We start from the raw sequence: 23,441 nt of genomic DNA on the forward strand, positions 1-23,441 counted from the left end.
AACCTAGATGAACATACTCAAATGTAATACTCCCTTTTATTACCTACAAATGAAAGTCAAAAAATTAAAATAAAAAAAAAATACAATGTAGTTATTGTCATTGAAATTTGGTTCAAAACACAATATGTATAAAATCAAATTTATAATATACTAGCATTCCCGTACCCGGCATTGCTCGGGTAATGAAATTAGCTGGGATTAACAGTGCTTGGTGCACCTATAGTTTCGAAAATCCCCTGTAATAATAATTACTTATCTTAATATATAAAAAATCTTCTGTGCGGACGTTTGTCACCATAAGGCTTTTAAACGGCTGGACCAATTTTGATCAAATTTTTTGTGTGCAAGCATGGTTTCGAAGCGCGATGGATCGAATCGGAAACGCTTTTGTTAATTAATTAATTTAAACATTGGAAGGTTATACCTCCCAGATGATTAATATTTATTTTAACCTATTGTTGAGCGAGAACTGAAATAAATATTTAACCTGTTGCCAAAGGACAATAAGAAAGCCAGTTCTGCTTTTTGTAATGAAATTTCCTACTGTGATATGACAATTGAGAATAGATAAAACGTAGAGAGAGAATGAAGCCTCCCATTTCTTAAAAGCAACGATTTCAGGTCCCGTGATATATTTTAAAGTAAAGTACTGGAAGGTTCACGCAAAACGTGTGTTCTGTCGTCGTAGTTGAACCATGTGACCGGATCGGTGCTTTAGATTTTCCTAACCAAATGATCAGAAAGTACCGTCCGTACTTAGCAACATTTGTTTCTCGGCTGAAATCCATCTGAGTTTTGGCATCAACGTCAAGAATACGTTAAGGATTATGTAACTAATCAGTACATTATTAAAGGAGAAGAAGATGGAATTTAAAGACGAAATAAATTTTATTTTCGTCCAGATAAATTACAACAGGGTAGTTCTGTACACGAAAGATCAGTGCAGTGGGAGATCTTTATCTTTGTGGAAAGAACAAATGAGGCAATATATGAAGTTTAAAAAGTTTTTGTTCAAAAGATCGAAGCTCTAACCGGTCGGAGTTGGCTTCGCTCACTGATCGGCTGAATTACAGTAACGTGGTGGCTTGGCGACTTTGACTGTAAACAGTAGAGTTGTGTGATCATTTGTTTACATTTCAAAGCTACTGTTAATGTAATTTATTGTATGTTTTGTTTATTTGGCGAATTATTTCCAATTGCAAAGAATTGCTTTTCGTTTTTAAAGAGTTTTAGTCATTTTAGATGAAGAATGCGTTTATTATACATCGGGAGGGGGGGGGGAGGAGGGATGATTGATTTTCGCTTATTCAGAGAACTGTTTTTACCTTGATCATTTTTTTAAACGATATCTTTTTCATTGTTTTATTCTTTTTCATATGGTGGATGTTGCAACGGGATTTCCCGTTTGTTCTAGATGGGTAGTTAGTTTTTTACACTTATATCTGAGGATGCTTTTTATCCTTTGAGTATGACTGAAAGAACAAACCATCAAGTACGGGAGAAAAAATAGTTAATAAAACAACTGCTCAGTGGGCATTAGATAAATCAAGTTGTAATTAATATACGCATTGTGACACCAAGCAGCTTAAAACCTTTTCTTTTTACTTATTTTTTTCAACAAAACGGTTCAAACACTTGATTGTTTATTGAAATTTTTTTACTTTTCAATTTACAAAGTTTGAACAGAACAACGTCTGTCGGGTCCTCTAGTTACCTATAATTTTTCCTAATTTTGGGGAGGATCCCGGGGCCCCGGGACTCCTTATATATATGCCCTTGTCCTTAACCGATCTTTCACTGTTATTAACGATCCTTTTAAAGTATCGATTATCTTTGCAAACACAGGCCATCCACATTTTATTGTTATACCTATGTTTAAGCAAGAACTTCTTTGCATACAACATTTTTAGTTTTTTTTTTTTCTGGTACTAAAATTATTAAGCTGCTTGATGAACTGACTTTGGAGCAAGCTACATAACATTGGCCGTGTGAAAAAATGTCTTCTCTTAAATTGATCCCTGCTACTTTTAATGTCTGTCTTTGTGACTTATTAATGGTTATTGCAAAGCAAACTTTAACAGGAAATTGCACTCTTCTAACTTCAAAAGGATGTTCTTAAAAACTTCGTTTCTAGTTTTGAAAAAATGTAAGCAAAAGACAGAAACATTATGATTTGACTTGAGAAAAGCCTCGAAGAATCACGTGAGAAACAAAAACAATATCAAATTTATAGTTCGCTATCGACCAAAAGTTGAGATGAAGTACTGAATAATGATTTGAATGGAGGAAAGCCTTCGAAAATAAGGGATTTGAATTTCAATGACAGGTTTTAATTTCGCAGAAATTAAGGGGTTTTAATTAATTTCTCCCGAACTAATTGAGATTTCGAAAAATCCTTTCTTAGTGGTTACTTTCGTAATCATGCGGACATGCCTGCCAAATTTCAAGTCTAACGCTTCAGCGGTTTCGGCTGTGCGTTGATATATATATATATATATATATCTATCTATCTATCTATATATATATATATATATATATATATATATATATTATCTCAGGACATTGATTTTTATATATTAAGATAGTACCAATATCATTTTCATATTCTATATTACAATCATATGCAAAACCTGAGTAGGTTTTCGTGTTCCATGGACGTAAACGGCGTTCAGTTCGTAAACCAGGATTTTGTTTCTCATAATTTTTTTGAGCAGATCTCTGAGCTTCTGGGTGATTTTTTTTATATTTTTTGACTGATGCAGCTAAAGCTTCTGGGTGACTTGTTTGATATTTCTTGACAGCAGCAGCTAAAGCTTCTGGGTGACTTGTTTGATATTTCTTGACAGCAGCAGATAAAGCTTCTGGGTGGCTTGTTTGATATTTCTTGACAGCAGCAGCTACAGCTTCTGGGAGGCTTGTTTGATATTTCTTGACAGCAGCAGCTACAGCTTCTGGGTGAGTTGTTTGATATTTCTTGACAGCAGCAGCTAAAGCTTCTGGGTGACTTGTTTGATATTTCTTGACAGCAGCAGCTAAAGCTTCTGGGTGACTTGTTTGATATTTCTTCACAGCAGCAGCTAAAGTTTCTGGGTGACTTTGTTGATATTTTTTGACTGCAGTTTTCAACTGCTTTTTACGTGTAGCATTCGAAAATCTGGCTCATCTTTTTTTCCTTTTTTCCTTAGTGTTTTCAAAATCAGTGGTATTATGGAGTGATTCTGTGTTACTTTCAGAGACTATACTGGCTTCATTTACCGGTATGTAAACATCAAAGTGTCCATTCGAAAGATCACCACTAAATTTCAGTCTTCTCACCGGAAAAGTGTCATTTCCAAATTTTGCATAAAATTTGCCTTCAAAATAAACTTCAAATAAGAACTGAAAAATGTCTCCAGCAGCGAATAATTCACAGAATCCACCAAAAACATGAACCTGCGACATATCCACTAAGTAATCTTCGGAGCTTTCATAATTATTACCGTGTTTATCACATGACATAATAGAAAATTGATCCCAATGATTATAAACGTAATTAACTATGGTAGCACGAATTTCATTAAACATAGCTTCACTATTATACAATAAAAACGAAAGAGATCGGAAAAGACATGCACTATCACCTGTAATATTAACGACATGATGAGGAAGAATAGTTCCGTTCACATTGATGTGCTCCATCCTCAATGAGTTTTTAAAAAAGTAAGTTTTATAATAAAATCAAACAAAATAACAAATTAAACCTTTCTAATTACATTTGCAAGAAACAAATAATGTTATTTAAAAACCAAAAATTGAATAGCAAAACAGCTTGCCAACAAAATTTACACAGAGTAAGAAAAAAAGGGTCCGATCTGTAATACTGAAAGTTATTTGCGAATTATTTGACTTAAGAAAAGCCTCGAAGAATCATGTGAGAAACAAAAACAATATCAAATTTATAGTTCGCTATCGATCAAAAGTTGAGATGAAGTATTGAATACTGATTTGAATGGAGGAAAGCCTTCGAAAATAAGGGATTTGAACTTCAATGACAGATTTTAATTTCGCAGAAATTAATGGGTTTTAATTAATTTCTCCCGAACTAATTGAGATTTCGAAAAATCCTTTCTTAGTGGTTACTTTCGTAATCATGCGGACATGCTTGCCAAATTTCAAGTCTGAAGCTTCAGTGGTTTTGGCTGTGCGTTGATATATATATGTATATATATATGTATATATATATGTTATCTCAGGACATTGATTTTTATATATTAAGATTATCATTCCATTACATTAAAATTAATAGTAAAAATCTTCATTAATACAGCTGAAATCCATGTCTTCGGCCGGCTAACAAAAATTGTAAAACGGTCTGTTACTAATTTTCGTCAAAAAGATATTGTCGCCAAATCTTGAGATACTTCTAGTCACCATAACATGGAGCTAAACATTTTCATCCAAAATGTTTCCAAAATGAGTAGTAAAATTTGGCGATTGTTTGAAAATGTGCAAAAAAGAAAAATTTATGGAAGTTTTTGTGCTCTTTAATGGATTTGCATAATTTAGTTTATGGTGGATTATTTTACATCTTGAAAAAAGTTTTAAAGATTCTTTTTATGGCGATATTTTGTTTACATGGTGAAAGCTGAGAAACATTGGCTTCAAAAACAGCGACAGTTGAAAAAAATTGCACAAATGTATTCGCATAAGCTATTACGAAGAAGCGAGTTCCATAAATTTTGAAAATATCAACAACAGAACGTGCAAGAAAATAATTACATTTTTGGCAAGGTTGATATCAATTTGAGTGTCCCATTCAGCGTTGAATTTATACCAATCCAGGCGGCATTAAAATAATTTTCAATATTGCTGCATATTATGAAAAACAATACGGGTGTCAAGTATTTTTAAATAAGACTAAGCTACTATACTTTTAAACACATAAAACGTTCAAAACCTGAATACTTATGAAGTGTAAAAAAACGTTCAGATTTGAGTTAGAATGAGGGTTTCAGTTTTAAAATTTCGTTAACAGTCCCTCTAAAAATATGTATCTGAATAAGGAAAGTAGTCATCCCCCCCCCTCCCTTCGGAATAAGAAAAATTTTCAAAATAACATCAACATTCTGTTTTTGGTTTTGGTTTATCCCCAGTTTTGCCGACATTTCAAACTTCCTCCTGCCTTTAATATTTTAATGTATCAAAAGGTATGATTAAATAAGAAAACGGGTGGGGGGGGGGGGACGAAATGTCGGCTAAACTGGGAAGACACCCTTTTTAGCCCCAACAGAATTAGCATAATAGCTTCAAAAAATTCCTTTTTCAATGAATTCTCGAAACGTCATCTTAGAATATCGACGTCAGTCCCTCAAAATCAACATCAGCATCAACCATTCTGAAATAACGATAACGGCTCATCTAAAAATCTCCATTACATTAAAATTAATAGTAAAAATCTTCATTAATACAGCTAAAATCCATGTCTTCGGCCGGCTAACAAAAATTGTAAAACGGTCTGTTACTAATTTTCGTCAAAAAGATATTGTCGTCAAATCCTGAGATACTTCTAGTCACCATAACATGGAGCTAAACATTTTCATCCAAAATGTTTCCAAAATGAGTAGTAAAATTTGGCGATTGTTTGAAAATGTGCAAAAAGAAAAATTTATGGATGTTTTTGTGCTCTTTAATGGATTTGCGTAATTTAGTTTATGGTGGATTATTTTACATCTTGAAAAAAGTTTTAAAGATGCCTTTAATGGCGATATTTTGTTTGTTAACAGCCGCAGTTGAAAAAATTGCACAAATGTATTCGCATAAGCTACTGAAATCTTTGCAAAGAGTTTGGCGAGATTTCTACTGGTAGATTGGATCATGAGTCTGATCGCACAAATAATAAAAATATAACAATAATTTCATTAAAGTTCCATTTAAATGGAAGATAATCAGCCAAATCCATTTATTATCAGCCAATTTTGTGAAAAAACGTTACTTTAAGATTTGACTTGAGAAAAGTCTCGAACAGTCACACGAAACGCAAAAATTCTAGCTATCAACTGAGAGTTGAGATGATACACTAAATAATGAATTAGGTTGAGGAGAGCCTTCGAACATGGAACAAAAAAAAGCTCATATCTCGTTTTTCATACAGCTTAGAACTTTCTAACAGATGCCATCTTCAGCAGAAAAATAAGCGCTTTCGATGGACACATAATTTTAATATGTGCACGTATTTTTTCACCGTCATATTGGGGCATTTATGCGAAAATTTGGACATATTGGAATAAAAAAGGAACTAACAATCGGATCTTTTTCGAACTGGTCGACAAACCTCCCCAGTACCAAAAAGAACAAACGGTGAAAGTTTCAGCCAAATCTGCCGGGTAGTTTCTGAGATCTTAGGGAACAAATTTACCAAACTCCATTTTTATATATTAAGATGAAGGGCCACAGGGAAAAATGATCACAGTCCTCAACACAATTTCTAGCATTATATTTTTAAACTTTGAAGGGGATTCATTCTTGCATGTTGACGTCAATCTTTTCCTTGTTATAACTCAGTGACTATAATCTTCTTCGCCAGAATGATATTAGAGCTGAACACTATTTGTAATAATCCAACAGCTCTCATAGGAATCTGATTTTCTCAAAAAAAAAAAAAAAAAAACAAAAAAAATTGGACTATGATCACTTTCCTGTAGCCCTTCATATAGCAGTTTTATTTTCACATCAAACCTCAATTTTAATTTAACACATTTTTACCATTTCCATCACACCAATGCAAGACAAAACAATTTTCTGAGTTTTTCATTTACTGCATTTTTGAGAGTATGCGCCGCACACATTGTACATGCCGAATCATAATATTTATTGAAGAAAGGGGGGGGGGGGAATCTACTGTATGCACTACACCCATCTTTAGTGCAGCACTCAAAGTTTAACAATTTAAAAGCAATATTAATAGTCAAGAGAGCTGGAATGGAATTTAACATAAGGTGAATGTTAAATTCCATTCCAAGATAATTAATATGATTAATCTTGAGGTATGCATTATAACAAGTTCTCTACTGTAATGAAATTGTTAATTCAAGTTAAATTATAGCATATTTTCTACACATTAAAGAACAATTTATAAAACAATAAAACTAAATTACTGTCTTGCAAATGGTTAAATAGAAATAGAAAGGAAGAATTGTTTCACACAAAAGATGATTACACATTAACTAATTTTTTTTAAAATAAGAAAGTCATTATTTACTATAAGAGATAAAGTTTTTACAGCCTTTATTGCCTGCTCATTTGCAACTAATGTGAGTGACAATAGATTCACAGAGTGAAAATTCATATCAACTAAATAAAAGTAAAGCAATGACAAAAAAGTGTCGTGTTTATTTCAAAGTTGAATAAAGTTAAGTTGCATGATAATTTTTTTTACGATCAGTGCAAAGTGAGTGATAAGCACAATCAAATTACCAATGCTCTGCAGGATTCATTTATTTTGAAGTCTTGGCCTTCAAAATTCCTAAAATTTGATTTTATAAGCAAGCCTTGGATAACAGAAGAATATGCAGAAGATGTGGTTATTGGACAAATAATTATGCTTTCAGTATTAAATCTATAAAATATGAAAGATACAGAAACATTTTTTTTTCCAATATACATCATTGAAACAAAAATTAACAATGGAGAACTTGAATTGGTAAAAAAATATTTAAAACTAATATACACTAGCAAGATTCTTTTTTAAGAACAGGATGAAGAATAAAATTAGCAAATTTATTTGTTGACACAGTAAAACTTGTCTATAGGGATACTATTGGAATCTTTTTTTTTTTTTTGTACACAAGTTATCCTTATAAACAGTTTTAACATTTATACAAACATCCCCCCCCCCACCATAATCTAGTGGGAACAATATATCATCGCCTCAGAACAACGGTAGGATATCTTATTGTTGTTTCTGGAAATAGGTGTCATAGGTTTCTGGGGATAGACGGTTGTTCTGAAGCGATGATAACAAGTTAAGTTCAAAAAAAAGTTTTATATTTAAAAAAACCATGGTCCAAGCAGAGTTCACACTAAAGCACAGGACTGCGAGATTCCCTCAACTTTTGCAAAAATCCCACTCAATAAAAATCCTTTTGCACACTGTTCCTGTTGCTCACCATGCAGATATAAGTAAAAAAGATTGCAAAATTTATTATCTGGGATTTTCTATTTTTCTTATTTATTTTTGGAAGACAGCCAATATAAATGGAATGGCTTTTGATCGTTTTAACCATCTTATTATTATCAACAAACAGAAGAACCTGAGAATTTAACCACAAAGATTCCATAAAAAAGATAGAGAATAGCTTTATTTATTTATTTACTCATCATTATTACTATTATTAATTTTGTTTTTGGTTTACTAAAGTCTTAAAAACTTTCAGAACTTTGAATTTATCTTCCACTCCCAGTTTCATCAAATAAAACATATTTAAATCCATTTCGAGCTGAGCTACACTGAAACACTTTCCTTCACTATATCGCCTTTGAGGCATTGACACATTTTTTAGAATAATTGAGAGTAGTGCATCAGAGCATACCATTTAGCAAATAATAGATCCAAAAAAAAAAAAAAAAAGACTTGCCTGTGTAAGAGACATTGAAAAATATTTTAACAATAATTTTGCTTTAAACAAATCATTTGTCGATATCGACAAAATAATATGATGCACTTTTGTTTTAGCAAACAAATGAAACATTCTCTTTTGGTGCTATGCTCAAGAAATAAATTGTGTAATACATAAGATGCAAATATTTTGTGAAAATAAATATTTATCTAAAATTTTCAAATGATAAACTAAACTGCAAAGGGAAAACTTCCCTTCTCAGTTCAATTTTTAAAATCCCACCGAAAATTTTGTTCAGACTGGGAAATCCCACCTTTCTTTTTTCCCTAGTCTGTATTCAAGCGATTTAAAATGTGTAAAAGGATAATAGTAATTTTACCATTTAGCACATTTTACACACTTATAACTAATGCAAGTAAAAATTGGAAGCACATAATATACAAAACAAAAGCTTATGTTTATGTGTATCATTAAATATGCATTAGGAACATTTTTTCGTAACAAAGGTTTGGTCAACGTCACCATTAATGGCATCATTCTGATGTTTCCGTTTGGTGTTTAAGTTGACATTTCCTTACTGCATTTTCAATATTGTTTTGCCGAAAAAGTGGTCAAAGCAAAAAGTGCATATCAAATGTAAATTTTGGCAGAAAATGACAAAAACTATGCTTACTTCCACATAAATACATTAATTTCTCAAAGTCAGGGAGGGGGGAGCAATTGACCCCCCACCCCCCCCAAATGACAGGCCTGGTTAAGATGCGGAAAGCTTCTGAAAAATGAAGAAGGGTTGGCAGGTCTGTTAGTGCAAATAATTTGATATTAAAACTAATTTTGTGACGGTTGGGATCAATTCAATATGCACAAAAGTTGATTAAATAAAAGTAAAACACTAAGCATAGTAATAACTAATAAAATGAAATAAAAATCTTACTTTAAGGACTTAGTAGTCAAAATTTGCTGAACCCATATCTTGTGAGCTAACTTTGCATATTCTTCATTACCTCGACTAAGTTTACAGACTACAGCATACAGACGATCAGTTGTTTCTTTTGACAAATGTTCTTCACTATCAGGACAACTTTGAAAAATATTTTTATCCATTCCTGGAATTTCCTCATTCACATTCGTTTCTATTTCAGATGCCAGGAAAGGTGAAAAATGACGGCTGCTATATTTTAAACCAATGCTTGATTTTGCCGATAAATTCTTAGCTTTTTCAGGCATTACTTTGTATAAATTATGCCAACTACTTTGATGGAGCATACTTGGTTTCTTTAATGCCTTCCCACAAATATCATTTCCAAGGGTTTTTGTCTTTGGAAAAAGTACTTGGTCGACTTTGAAAGTAATCTCTGAAATCTGTGAAATTACATTCTCCAAAAATACTTGAGCATACTTAATAATATCTTTCACTTCACATCCCTGAAATTAAATAAAAAGAAATAAGACTTTACATTTCAAATAAAACCCATGAAATACAAAATCATTGCTTTTTTTGTGTAATCACATGAAAAAAATATAATACAGAAAAGAAATGATAACTATAATAAAACCTTACATGCAGGTTGTCTCTAATATTATACATTACACTGATTTCCAAAGTCATTCCGATTTCCAAAGCGAAATTTACCTTATATTTTAAGTCTTTATTTATACTTTTACACTCAAACAATGAAAACCTGACTTTAATACTTTAAATCATAAGTTAATTTCTTTTCATGCAATAAAAAAAGAAAGTTCTTTTTTTCAATGAGGTTTTTCTTTTTTGCAACTCAGGATTTTAATTAAACAAAATGAAGATATTCAAGAAATTGGAAAGAGTTCAAAGGAGGGGAACTACGATAGTAGATGTACTTACAAATGTAGATTATGATTACAGGCTTAAATTGACTACGACAGACTAGCTGGGCCTTAGGCAGGTAAATCATTTCAAAAATTTCTAGGTTCAAGTGGAAATAGGATTGTATTTACACATTATTAAAAGGGTAAAACAACATAACATACAAAAATGAAATAACATATTATGTTTCTAAAATCGTGTGGGGGGGGGGGGGAATTGACCATCTTCATCTGATTGTCCAAGTGACAGGTCTGACTTCAGGGCATATTGAAAAATCTTAATACGCCAGAGATACAAAATAATCTCAAGTCAGTTATTGAAAAAACACTAAAACACAGAACTTCAAAGTTCTATAACAAATCATCACTTCTTTGATAAACTAGTACTAAAATACATCATTCCTTAAAAACTGCGCCAGAGACTCAAAACAAAAAAATCTCAAATTAGTAAATAAAAAGAAATAAAATATAGAATTCAAAGTTTTTAAATAATCACCTCTTCCATTAATTTATGAAATATGTCATCCCACAAATAGCACATAGTTAACAAAGATGTTGTTGAACATCCAAATTGCTCATGATGGGCAAACAAGGTTTCTTCTATTAAACATGTCAAAGGATCCTGTGAAAAGAAAAGTTTCTTCAATAAAGACTTTTGAAGATTTGTGACTTGAATGAAGGTTCTTGGTTATGTGATCCAAGTTTCAAATGCATGCAACATTAAGAAATAAGATGAAATATTTACAGACTAAGAAAAATAAGATAAATAAATACCTTTGTGCTAAAAAGTAAGTTAAGAATTAACAACGTCAAAAAGCGAAAAATTGTAGATTACTGCAGAGAGGTGTTTCGGCGTTACAAGGAACACCGTTTTCAATGCAAAAGAAATGAGCTTATGGATGAAAAGTCGATGTCTTCTCATCTATAAGCTCATTTTTTTTTGCATTGAAAAAGGCGTTTCTTGTAATGCCGAAACACCTGTCTGCAGTAATCTGCAATTTGTGCTATTTGACGTAGTTATTTCTTACTTTTATTTATAGACTATTTTAGAAATTTACTGATATGAAGGATTTAATGCAAATATTAATTTCTAAAAACATGAGATTTAATGTATTTCAGAACAATTGAATAATTCAGAGAGGATTCTGAGCAGAAGAAAATTTTCTCGTCAAATTCATGTCTCTTAAGAGATTTGAAAAAAGAATCTGTTGAGCTTCCTAAAAAGAAACCTGGTCTTTCAACATTTTTAGACACCAAAGTTCTCTGAATTTTGGAATAAGAACCATCCCTGATGATTAATAAGAATTTTAAAATATGTGATATAAAATACATTTTTATAATATCAGATAAGCATGAGTCTTTTTTGCGATACTTTCAGGCAAAAAAGAAGGAAATTTATCATGTTAATGTTTGTGTCTCCTGTAACAAAACATCATGTCTAAGATGTTTTGAGTTTGTGACACAAATAATATGATTAACTATATTCATGCATAGATACAACTAAATAAAAAATTAATAAATTTAGGTAGCCAAACTATAACAGCTTGCAGTGGTGGCTCCTCTATACTAGCACATGGGCATGTAGGACACCAAAGAAAATGAAGAAATAAATTTATATGAAAAATGAAATAAAATAAATACGCTACCAGATAAATTTCTGTTAATTTCCTCTTCTGCTTTTTCAACACGCCAATGCATAGCTAAAGTATTGTTCGTTTCTAAAAGCTTTTGACCTTGTGGGGTATGTGCCATGTGGAACGCTGCTTGAAAACAGGTTATGGTTTCAAAAGTGTAAGAGAGGCAAAACGAGTAAAACTTCATTGCATAATATTCCAATAGCAAAAAATTTTTCTGCTACTGATAATGAAAGACTGCCATATTTTGTTATTTATCAAACTTCTTTGATTTATTTGGCTCTCCACTAAATTTTGTCTCTACGAGTGCGTGTTAACAGAACTAGCTTACTGCATGGTAAACAAATTCACTTGATACGTAGATACTACCTCTTTTATCAGTTTTAATTCTCATCATTTGTAAAAAGTCATTAAAATCCTATGAGCAAAGCATTGACAGACTATGAGTTCAAACCATTTTCTCAATTGATAAAAGCATGATAAAGCTTAATTCAACAAAAATCTTTCTCACTTAATTTCAACAAAAATATTATTGACTTGTAAACCTCAAGAATAAATAAATAAAATATTTTCTTTTCTTTTAAAATTTTTTTCAGCAGTTTGGGTAATGTCCATGGTTGTTTCTACGGGGGTGGGGGCAGAAATGAGACCTTCCTTGCTTTTAGTACTTTTTTCTTTGCAAAAATGTAACAACAATTCTTCTCCAGCCATTAATGAATAAGTTATTAAAAACGTCAAATTTTAATAACTCTAATCTGTACTGAAATCGGTTTACATGGGGAAAATATCCTGCTAAACCACGGGGAAAATATCTGAGCCCCCCTTTAAATTTTGCATATGGGCACCCATATCTTGTATATTTGATTCTTGAAATGTTTTTTGAATCTCCATTTCAATGACTCACAAGCCATTACTGATACCTTGAGCCATGTTCTAAATTTTGGACTGTCGGCAAAAGCGCGCCTTTGCCTATGGGGTCGGGTCGGGGTTGAACTGACCCTGTAGCCCCATTTGCCTGAGTCATCTAGGGCATCTAAAACTGGTAAACTGCAAACGCGGTAGGTGGAAGGGGGGGGGGTCTTCGGGGTGCAATGCAATGATACCTTGAACCTTTGAAATTGAAACTTAAGAAATACTAAGAATTTTTTCCGGTGGGATCCAATTTCTTTTAGAAACATTTGGGAAGTCTTAACAAATTCAAGAGGAAGACCTTTCCTAATCAGAAATCAATCTTTTCAAAAAAATGACATGTTTCTATACTTAGGAAAATTTTTCAGACTTACATCAAATAAATGCACATTTTTCCAACTTATCTCTGACTTTTCCCCAAGCCCCAAAAACGCTCCAGGCTTTTCAAGGATATCCTTATTTTCCAGGCTGGTAGAAACTCTCAAACTTACAACCAAATACCATCTGTACTTTATCAATACCAAATATTTAATGCAAGGGCATATATAGCCTTAAGGTTTTGTTGGTGTTCATTACTGAAATATGAGCACACAAATTAGAGAGGGGGGTTCGGGAGGGGGAGGGATAGTCAAAAGTGTAATAATATTCACGCACAAATGAACGGTCTGGTGCACTGACATGGCAATTTCTTGCAATTGAAGTCCAAAAAATCCACTTTTAAGCTCTCTTTGGTCTCGTTGGTCAAGACCTCCCTAATGACCCACCACTTGGATTCATGCTTCAGTCATTCAACGTAAATTTATCTGCATTTCACAATCATATGTAGTTTATCAATACCAAGTATTCAATGGAACTACATTGTTTTGAAATTTTACAAGCATAAAGAAATTATATTTATTTTTTAAAACAAATTTGGGGCCAATGGAAAGATATGAAGCTTTCAAGCCTATATACTCTGACACAGGCACAGATCCGAAGGACCAGCATAAGGGTCATGATCCCCTCTTTAAGTGACCAAAAATAATCTAAAGCTGTGTTTTAGATCAACTTGCATGCTTATATTTCAGAAAATATGCCCTAGACCCCTATTTATGTCCAAAAATAGTTCACAGAAATGACGCTCCCTCCTCTCACAATCAGAAGAAGGATCTACCCTTGCTCTGACACCAATTAACTTTTTTATACATAGGCTTACCAGACGTCATGTTTTGATCAGTCACGGCCCCACTAAATACGCTTATGGGCCTTGACAATTTTCGACTTTTCTGTGTTGAACCGATGCAGCTCATGCATCCACCAATCAGCGTCAACATTTCAATGCAGCTCATGCATCCACCAACCATAATCAATGTTTCAAAGTTTGTTTACATTTTTGATTGGACGTCGCCCATTCTGACCGCAAGAGGCGCCACTGGGAACACTGCATCCACCAATCAATGGCAAAGTAATGGAAACAGGGGTGCCCTCTTTGTTGCCATGGGTTTCAGCGATTTCCATGGCCTATAAGAATTAAGTGGGGCCATGGATCAGGACAGTCCCGGTTTTCAGACAAAATTACGGTGTCCCGGCCGGTTTACTCCGCATCCCGGTAAAAGATTAATTTAATTATAGATGACCAAAAAAGTCTAAAAATAATTAACTGGAAAGGAATATTTAGGAGAATTACTTTTGCATTTGAACATTGATGTGTAAAATTAATATCGGACTAGCTAGTAAGGATTTTTGCAAGAAGAATAAAACTAAAAAAGAATTTAAAAAAAAGTCTTAGCCAATAAAAAAGTATGTAAATATTGTTCAATTTTTTATTCGTCCTTCAAATTGCTTGTTCTCACTAAAAGAACTTGTAAGTATTAACATGTAAAAAGTTTATCTGCTTTTGTCGTTTCAGCATTTATTAGTAATAGCATTGAGAATGAACTGCTCAATAAAACACCCTATAAATCAGCCATTGCTGAGTGCACTTTTGAACATTCACAGTGCTGAAGGGGGGGGGGGGTCCGGGTTCAGCATTTCAGAAATCTGGCAAGCCTACTTATGCAATAACTGCATAACTAGAAACACAATTGTATGCATAACTGTTTTTTAAAATTCAATTGAACTTCATGCATTTATTACACTGTGCGGCAAAAAAATACCTTCAAAATACTTCTGACATAATTCTTGCTGATTCTTAGGTAAAGTGACCCTTGAATCCAAATATGACCACTGTTATCCCCCCCCCCATTTCCCCCTTTTTTCACTTTTCGAAAGCCATTACTCTTATTTAGAAAGGAAGGGAGCTTCACATATTTAAGATCATTTTTAATCATAATTATGTCAGGGAATGTAAGTTGAATAATGTGAATAATGGAAGGTTCTTTAATAAAATCTGGGATGCGACTCTGACCATGCAAAATGCGATGCTTCCATTTTTTTTTGGACATGTGTCTTATAGGATTAAGTTCTATACTCTGGTTTAAAGCCAAAAAATAAGTGAAAAAATTTAAAACAAAACCCTAGTAAAAAAAAGATTGGTTTTAACGATTATATTTCAAAGGGAATAACCCAATAAGTCTCAGCTTGAACTTTGCACCTCTCTAGCCCATTAGAAAACTGTAAATGCCTACTACAATGCTCCCTTCCACTACAAATAAAAGTAATGGCTATGAAACTGACAAAAATGGGGGAGGGAGCATTTCCTAATAGTGGGACCTGTAGGGAGAACATGGTGGTCATACTTTGATTCAGAGCGTCATCTATATATATAAGACAGACGGTGTCTGTTTGTTTTATTTTAGAATCAGGAAGAATTATATCAGAAGCATTTTGAAGGCATTTTTTTTTAGTCACTTAGAAGGCAAGTCATAATAACTTTGTTGGAAAGAAGATCATTGAAATCCTTTCCTAAATATTTGATGTAGGTGCCATCTTAAACATGTTTCTTAACCTATGGCAGAAAATGCTCTGATTGACACCATAAAAAAAAATACAAACCAATATTTAAACAAACTAATAAAATTTTTTAAAAAATTGTTAAAATAAACGAAAAAATGTATATGTGCGAATTCTGGGAGGGGTTTTAATCCTCAAACCCCACCCCTGCATCAGAATAAAAAGAAATAAAATCAAAAAATTCTTCTCGGTCATTTTTATCAGTTTTACTTTAATAGAATTGTAACAAAAATAAAACAACACTAATGGTTTAGTATTTAACTCTATGGCATTTGAAAACTCAAACTTAAAACATCACACAATTTTGTTTAAACATTTTTAACTTAAGAAATAAATGAAAATAAATTTTACCTGGCCTTTTGACAAAGCTTAATAATATGCAATCGAAAATGTTAAAAATGCTACACCAACAACAGATGCAAAACAGACCCCTTTGTATAAAAATGTAAAGTAACATTTAACACTAGAATAACGGAAGAGGTTATTTTGACCCCAAGCAAACTTTTTTTGCTAACTGCTCTTCTATATTTTTACTTAATTCTTAATCCTGTCTTGACTTTTCCTAAATCATTGTGCTGTGTGATACTATATAGATTTAAAGAAAAAAAAGTTTTTTTTTTTTGAGCCCCAATCCGTTGGTTATACCTAGAATTATGGGAGGTGACATTTTGACCCCTTTGAGACAAAGGAAATGCTAATGCATTTCATCGCAGTATATTTTTGTTCTGTAAGCTATATTTGTTTTTGCCAACTAAGCAATTAACAAAAACTGCCTTAATTCATTCCCAGTAAAGTTTTAGGGCCAGGGGATTTCAAATAAAATTTGTGACAGCTAAACATGCTATAAGATATTTTTTTCAGGATTGTGGGGGTTGGAATCAAATTCATTTCAGAACAAAGAAGTCGGAGTCGAGAGTTGAAGGTTTAAAATTTCAAGAGTCGGAGTTTGTCATTTTCTTGCAAAATCAGCAACACTGCCAGTGCTAGCAGAGTAAGAGTCGGATTGATTTTTGGGGGGAAAAGGTCAGACGGAGTCGAAAGCCCGAAAACTCCCGGTTATTTTTCCTTTGATTCCGCAGCTCCGATTTTTTCACAAAAATATATGAAAGAAAAAAGTATAGTACTTTTTTTTATAAAATAAAAAAGTTAAAAAAATTCATTTTTTCACAAAAGGCCGACTTAAAAATTATATAATCCTGGATCAACACCCTGCAAATACATTCAAATGCATTGTTTTATAGGTGTCTTGATTTTGGGTCAAATGTATCTGTGCCCCTTAATTTAATCTGACATACAAATAAAGTTGTGTAAGTGGAAGTGAATATTGAGCACATAATTTTGGTGATTCCCTTATCATTACCAATATCGATTTCACAAAAAAATAATTCATGTGAGTTACACACACAGACACACACACAGATTTGAGTAGATTATTAACATCCATTACATTAATATAATTAATAACAAACACATGAAATCGTAAATAATACATACTGTAAAACTTAAAATTGCATAAGAATACTAAACAAACTTTTAAATGAACTTTCTGAAGAAGCAGCAAAGGACACTGGCAGAAGTAATTGTCTTTGCCATCCACAACTATTTTGTAGCTGAAGAAAAAGAAAGATTTTGAAATACATATTTTAACAATGCTTCAGTTAAAAAACAGAATTTTTTTTAATAACTTACCTTTTATTTTCGCCAAAATTTGATGAAATTATAGAGCCTACACAAAATAAAGTATCATTACAACTAATTTCTCATTTTCAGTTTAAATTAATAATTTGAATCAAACTGATACATCCAGTGCAAATCAAATGTTTACAAAACACGTGCATTATACTTAAAGTATTCTGTTATATTTAAAAAATAAGCCTCTTAATGCGAAATTGAAAAAAATTTATATGAAATATTTTCCCAGCTCAGAGCAAAAACAGGTATATTCAGTAAGTTACCGCCCTATAGCCAGGGTTAATGCAGAAATACATGTAAAAATAGGTATATATTTTCATTTTATAAAAGAAGCAGGTGAAGTGCATTATGAACATCAGAGGTCTTCGGTTCGTGTGTGGGTTTAAAAGTTAAAAACGTACAAATTCGCTTTTCGTTTCGAACTTTTAAAAACTTGCATAAATCTGGTAAAATACTTACTAATCATTTGTCGTAATGACAACATTTGAAAGGAAAATTAACACTGACATCAGCACATTCGTTAAATCTCTTCTCAGAGAAAATCTTTCCTTTGGACTGAATCTGAAACTTACAACTTACGAACAAGAACAAACAACAAAGCATAAAACTCATCGAATATCTTTAAATTCTTCCTGCTCTTCAGAACTCAGATTCTAAATGATTTTTTTTTTTTTTTGATTCAATCCAATAAAAGAAATAATGTACAGTTTTACAATAACAAATTTTAAAAACGTGGAAAGAATGCAATAAAATTATTTCTTAGAATTTGTTTCTGTACTTGTTCCTAGTATATAACTCCCATGTGGTCTAGTGGTTAGGATTCCTGGCTTTCACCCAGGCGGCCCGGGTTCGATTCCCGGCATGGGAAGATGGTTCCATGGTGTAATGGTTAGCACTCTGGACTCTGAATCCAGCGATCCGAGTTCAAATCTCGGTGGAACCTAATTTTTGAAAAGAGATTTTTTTTTTTTTCTCTATCACAGTTCACAGAGCGACGAAATGAAATTCCAATCTATCTCCCCAACGATAGCAACACTCGACATTATTCGAGTATTTTTCATTTACCTTGTCTTAATTTTTTTTAAATGATCGATAAGATTTTTAGCACAAATTTGCAGTTTCGTTCAAAAAAAAAACCTTCAAATCACGGACGAAGGCCACACGCAAAAGAAAAAATCAGGCAAATTTTATAGCAAGTTTGGCAAAAAGATTTTGATTGATGTGAAACTCACTTAAGAAACGTTCTAAGCTCAACGTGGTGTCGCCATCTATTAGTCAAATGTGTTCTTAAAAACTATATGATATACTTGGTATCGATTGTTACAAAAGTTGGCAAAAAAAAAAAAAAAGAGTAGTAACAGAAGCTAGGGCGCCACGAAACTAAATTTTTGGGAAGGCGAAAATAGTCAAATTTTTTTTTTAAAAAAAAGGTAAACCCTCATTTTTTTAAAATTCGGAATTGTGCCGAATGATGAAAAATAATAATGATAAAAAAATAAATAAATGAAACGTGCATGCATAGAAATCATTAAAAAATAATACTCTAGTTGTGGTTAAGTCCCCTATATATATACGAGCCGACGCATCAGCTTTAGATTAGCCATTTTGGATCGGAGCGCCTGTTTGAGTGGCTGTCTTTTCTGGCGAGTTATCGTGTTTCGTGATTGTTCACTGTGAGCAATTATTAGCAGCACACACACACGTGAATTGTTTCTTAAATAAAATTTTATTTTCAGCAAATTTGGCGAAATCCGAAACTTTGCTGTGGTAACTCTAGCAGCGTAACAATGAAAAATCCGATCCATAATGGCTAAACTTAAGCTGATGCATCGGCCTATCTATATAACTAGCGACTCTAGTTGTGGTTAAGGGCAGGGCCCGACTAACTAAAAGTGAGGCCCTAGGCCCACGTTAATTTTGAGGCTCCCTGCAAATTATGCAGTGGTTGATTTACAGATTTAGGGCTCGTCGGAATGCACTTTTGGGGATTGGGGGCCTCTTTGTCTATCACATAACTCTATAAATCATTTATCATGTGCATTTATGAATCCCCTTTGGGGTCCCTCATAATTTTAACAAAATAAATTGTTTACTGGCAAAATGAATAAAAATTCCTCGTTAAGGAATTTTGTTTTTCAATTAATAAGTCATAATTTTTTATTATTATTTTAAAAATACGTGTATTTTTCGAAAAGTTGCAATGCTATGCATAATTCTTTAAGTAATTTGGGGCCCCGTAGGAAGATGGGGCCCCAAGCCTAGGCCTAGTCGGCCTGTGCAGTAATCAGGCCCTGGTTAAGGTCTTGTTTTTAAAATTTGGATTGGCATTCGAACTGTGATGTTGCAATTTTAGTTTATGGAAAAAACTAACTCTCACGGTGTTAGAACTTATAAATTGCACTTAAACAGCAAAACATTTTCATTAATTTTTAACAATGATTTAAACGTTTATTGACATAAATCGGAATAATACTAGTTAGGATTGTTACGGTTACACTCTCTTAGTTATGGGCCTACTAAAAAATAGTAATGGTGCTAGCTGCATTCCACAATTTTCAGGAAATACACAAAGAAAGTAATTTTACAATATTGAAACACTTATTTTTCTTACAAAAAAAAAAAAAAAAAAAAATCAGATTTCAACTTACAAATTCGAGCAAAACATAAAAATTTAAAAAATGGATGTCTGACAAATCGCTTTAGAAAGGTTCGTCTGAACAACAAAGGGCCATTCCTCCGTCACGTGCGGGACAAAAATACGCTTAAATTTCATAAATATTTCGTCATACAGTGGCTCCCAAAAGTGTTCGTACACCTTGAAATTTTGTAGTAAAACCTAAATAACACAAACTGAATGCAAATATGAAGTCTAATTTTTTTTTCACACCATTCCTATACCATTCTGAATTAAACCCAGTTTTTTTTTTTTTTTTTTTTTTTCAAAATATTGCCAAATTTTATTTTTGAAATTTGTCAAAACACGATAAGACATAGTAAAAATACGCCACAAAAGTCATTGTATACTGAAATATTTTCGAATAAATTCATGATTAAAATTATCATACGTGGTTTTTTTATTATTTTTGCATTATAATGACACTGTGAAGTCATTCTTACAACAGAAGAAAATTCTGCCAATAAAAATAACCCATTTGGTTGAGACATGAAAAGACAAGAAGTAAATTACACAAGCCATGCAACGTAACACTACTAAGATTCTTCGTTTTCATAGCGTGCATTCGGGTTCGGGTTTCACTTTGCATTTGATGCGGTAATGCAATTGCTGTGTGAACTGCGCATGCGCCAACAATTCCACTTCTTACTTTCTGGCTAAACGGATAAAATTTTTGATATAAGCAGAAAACTGCTGCTGACGGGAGGAATCTGTATACGCAGAAAAGTTTTTTGTTATGAAAATAAATGTTTCTGAATTTTTTTAGTGTGAACCCAAAAAGTAGGGAGTCAAAAGAAGCGTGGTGGAGGTTGGAAGGCGACGCCCATGAAACTGATTTTTTTTTTTTCAGATTTTAATTTTTGCTGAATAAATGGCCTCCAAAAAATGTATAATACGACCACCGTGGATCTCCCCCTTCCAATTCAAAGTTCCATTCTTATGAAATATGAAATCATGAGAAATATCCATTCAATTGGAATTTTTAGTTCTTTTTCCGGGAAATAAACCAATCCACCCAGTAAAAAAAATAATTTTTTGAGGAAGGAGAAAGACCCCTTTACTTTAGGAAGTCAGGGGGCATCCCCCCCCCCCCATCTCCTCTGTACGAGCCGCTCACGCACTTGTAAGTTGGCGACACCACGAGATTCGTCATTAGCATTATTTTGTAGAACATTCACAGTGACGGCTCGTGCCTTGAAAAAGTGAGGGGGCCAGGTAATGGGTGCGTTCCCCCCCCCCCTGGTTTTTGAAAAATAATAATAAATATTTTTTTAATATTTAAACTTTTTGGAATTATTTTTTGTGTTAAATTAATAAAACTAAAAGTAAATCACGAAAGATGTTATTTTCATGTTTATGTCCATGATTGCCGACAGGATGGTGAACTTTCTCACCCTGAATTTCAAAAATAAAATTTAAATAATCAGATAGGGAAAAGCTTCAAAATACATCACGAACATTATTAATCTCACATTTATGTCCAGTACGCTTTCGGCGCTGGGGTGAAAGTGCTTCCTTTGCAACACCGGTAAGGGGCTGCAAGGGAGGCACTTTCACCTCCTGGCTTTTCAAAAAATAAATAAATAAATAAATAAATAAATAAAATAAATAGATTTTAAAAAGCAATATTATTTTAATATGTTTAATAGTAATGTTATATAAAATTTTTTAAATCTCTTAATAACTAATAATTTTTAATGGGTAAAATTTATTTTATTTTAAACAAGACCAAATTACAAAAGTGCAAAAATATTGTGACTAGAGAGATATGTAAAAATTATAAATTAATTAACTTTAACAAAGATGAAAATACATCTCAGTATTCACTTTAAAATAAATAAAGTAAAAATAGATAAGCTAAATTTAAAAGAACGAAAAATAAATTAATTAAAAAACAAAGTAAAAAAGTTCTTAGCGATTTACATGCGGGTATACCCTTCTGCATATGAATCTGCCGGCGCTCATGAGCGAGATTTAGAATTTTTATGCAAAAAGGGGGGGGGGGTGAACTCTTTTTTTTCCTTCAAATTATTGAAAACTTGTCACATTTTCTTTAAAACTACTTACATGAGCAGTAATTTAAAACAAGTAATAATTTTTGTGTAACAATGGAAAGACATTTTTTGAATAAAAAAAATAATATTGTTACAAATTCTGTAAATAGTAATTATTTTTGTGATTAGTTTGTCGTAATTTAGCTAAATTTGGCGTTTATTAAATTATCTTTCATCTAAAATTATTGTAGTAACGTAACCTGTAAATAGTTTCTTGTAATGAATATACAACCCCCGTACATTCGGCTGAAGTATACGATCCCCTCATTTCTGAATGATAAAATTTGTGAATGGAAAGAAATAAGAAAGTGGTAGAACGGTGTAGGATTTTCTGGAATATCTGAGAAGCTCTCTTTCGATGTCTATAAATAGCCGGGCCGCATGATACAAAGTCAGTCTCGACTGAGTGCGGTTGCGCTGAGAGTGTGTATTAGCTCCAGGGTTGCCAGATTTAAGAATAGTAAATACGGGACAGGATTCTAGTTGATAAAAAGGGGGGGGGGGTATTTTTGCTGCCCACATGATTTTCTTATTGCTCATTATTTCACATTTTTTGTTTTACTTTATTTTTTCCTTAAAATAATGTCTCGTTCTGTAAAGTATTGTTATCCGCTAGAATACGGGACTTTAGCCGTCCCGTATGGAAGTTTCCCGGGACGCGGGACAATTTTTCAAAATACGGGACTGTCCCTTGAAATCCGGGACGTCCTGCAACCCTGATTAGCTCTGTTTATTGTGAGGCATTTTGCGTTGTGTTTTTGCGTATTTGGATGTAAATACGTGTAACCGTTGAGTTTACGGTGTTAATTGATATTTGCTTAATTGCTGATGACTGATTTAGCAGTTGTAACTACGCTTCCCGTACATAGCTGTAAATAAATCTCCTGTGTTTTCTCAAGAACTGTGTCGTCATTTCAAGAAAGTTTGAAGTTGTGTCACGAACTCTTAACAATATTGTGACGATATAAGCACACGCGTACATGCATCACAACACACAACAGTGGCACAACTAGAAAATAGTTTTTTTAGGGGGTGGAGGGAACAATAGGAAAAAAAAAAATCTCATCAATTTGATTGATTTGATTTGCTCATCATCAAACCTCTCAATTTT

General features: G+C 32.7%; 1 protein-coding gene and 2 non-coding genes across 3 annotated transcripts; 2 read left to right on the forward strand and 1 right to left on the reverse strand.

Moving 5' to 3' along the window:
• Nucleotides 1-16: 16 nt before the first annotated feature.
• Nucleotides 17-18,148, reverse strand: LOC129233521 (uncharacterized). Its single transcript, XM_054867536.1, has 6 exons — nucleotides 18,062-18,148; nucleotides 17,600-17,636; nucleotides 17,442-17,520; nucleotides 10,933-11,058; nucleotides 9,529-10,019; nucleotides 17-43 (listed from the first exon to the last, which is right to left on the reverse strand). Exons 1-6 carry the CDS (start codon nucleotides 18,084-18,086, stop codon nucleotides 40-42), a joined length of 762 nt encoding a protein of 253 aa, XP_054723511.1. The 5' UTR covers nucleotides 18,087-18,148; the 3' UTR covers nucleotides 17-39.
• A 250-nt stretch (nucleotides 18,149-18,398) lies between these two features.
• Nucleotides 18,399-18,470, forward strand: Trnae-uuc (transfer RNA glutamic acid (anticodon UUC)). The gene has a single exon. It is a non-coding gene; the product is annotated as a tRNA-Glu (tRNA).
• A 3-nt stretch (nucleotides 18,471-18,473) lies between these two features.
• Nucleotides 18,474-18,545, forward strand: Trnaq-cug (transfer RNA glutamine (anticodon CUG)). The gene has a single exon. It is a non-coding gene; the product is annotated as a tRNA-Gln (tRNA).
• The last annotated feature ends 4,896 nt before the right edge of the window (nucleotides 18,546-23,441 follow it).

Source organism: Uloborus diversus, unplaced genomic scaffold, assembly GCF_026930045.1.
Source record: "Uloborus diversus isolate 005 unplaced genomic scaffold, Udiv.v.3.1 scaffold_499, whole genome shotgun sequence".
Taxonomy (NCBI): Eukaryota; Metazoa; Arthropoda; class Arachnida; order Araneae; family Uloboridae; genus Uloborus; species Uloborus diversus.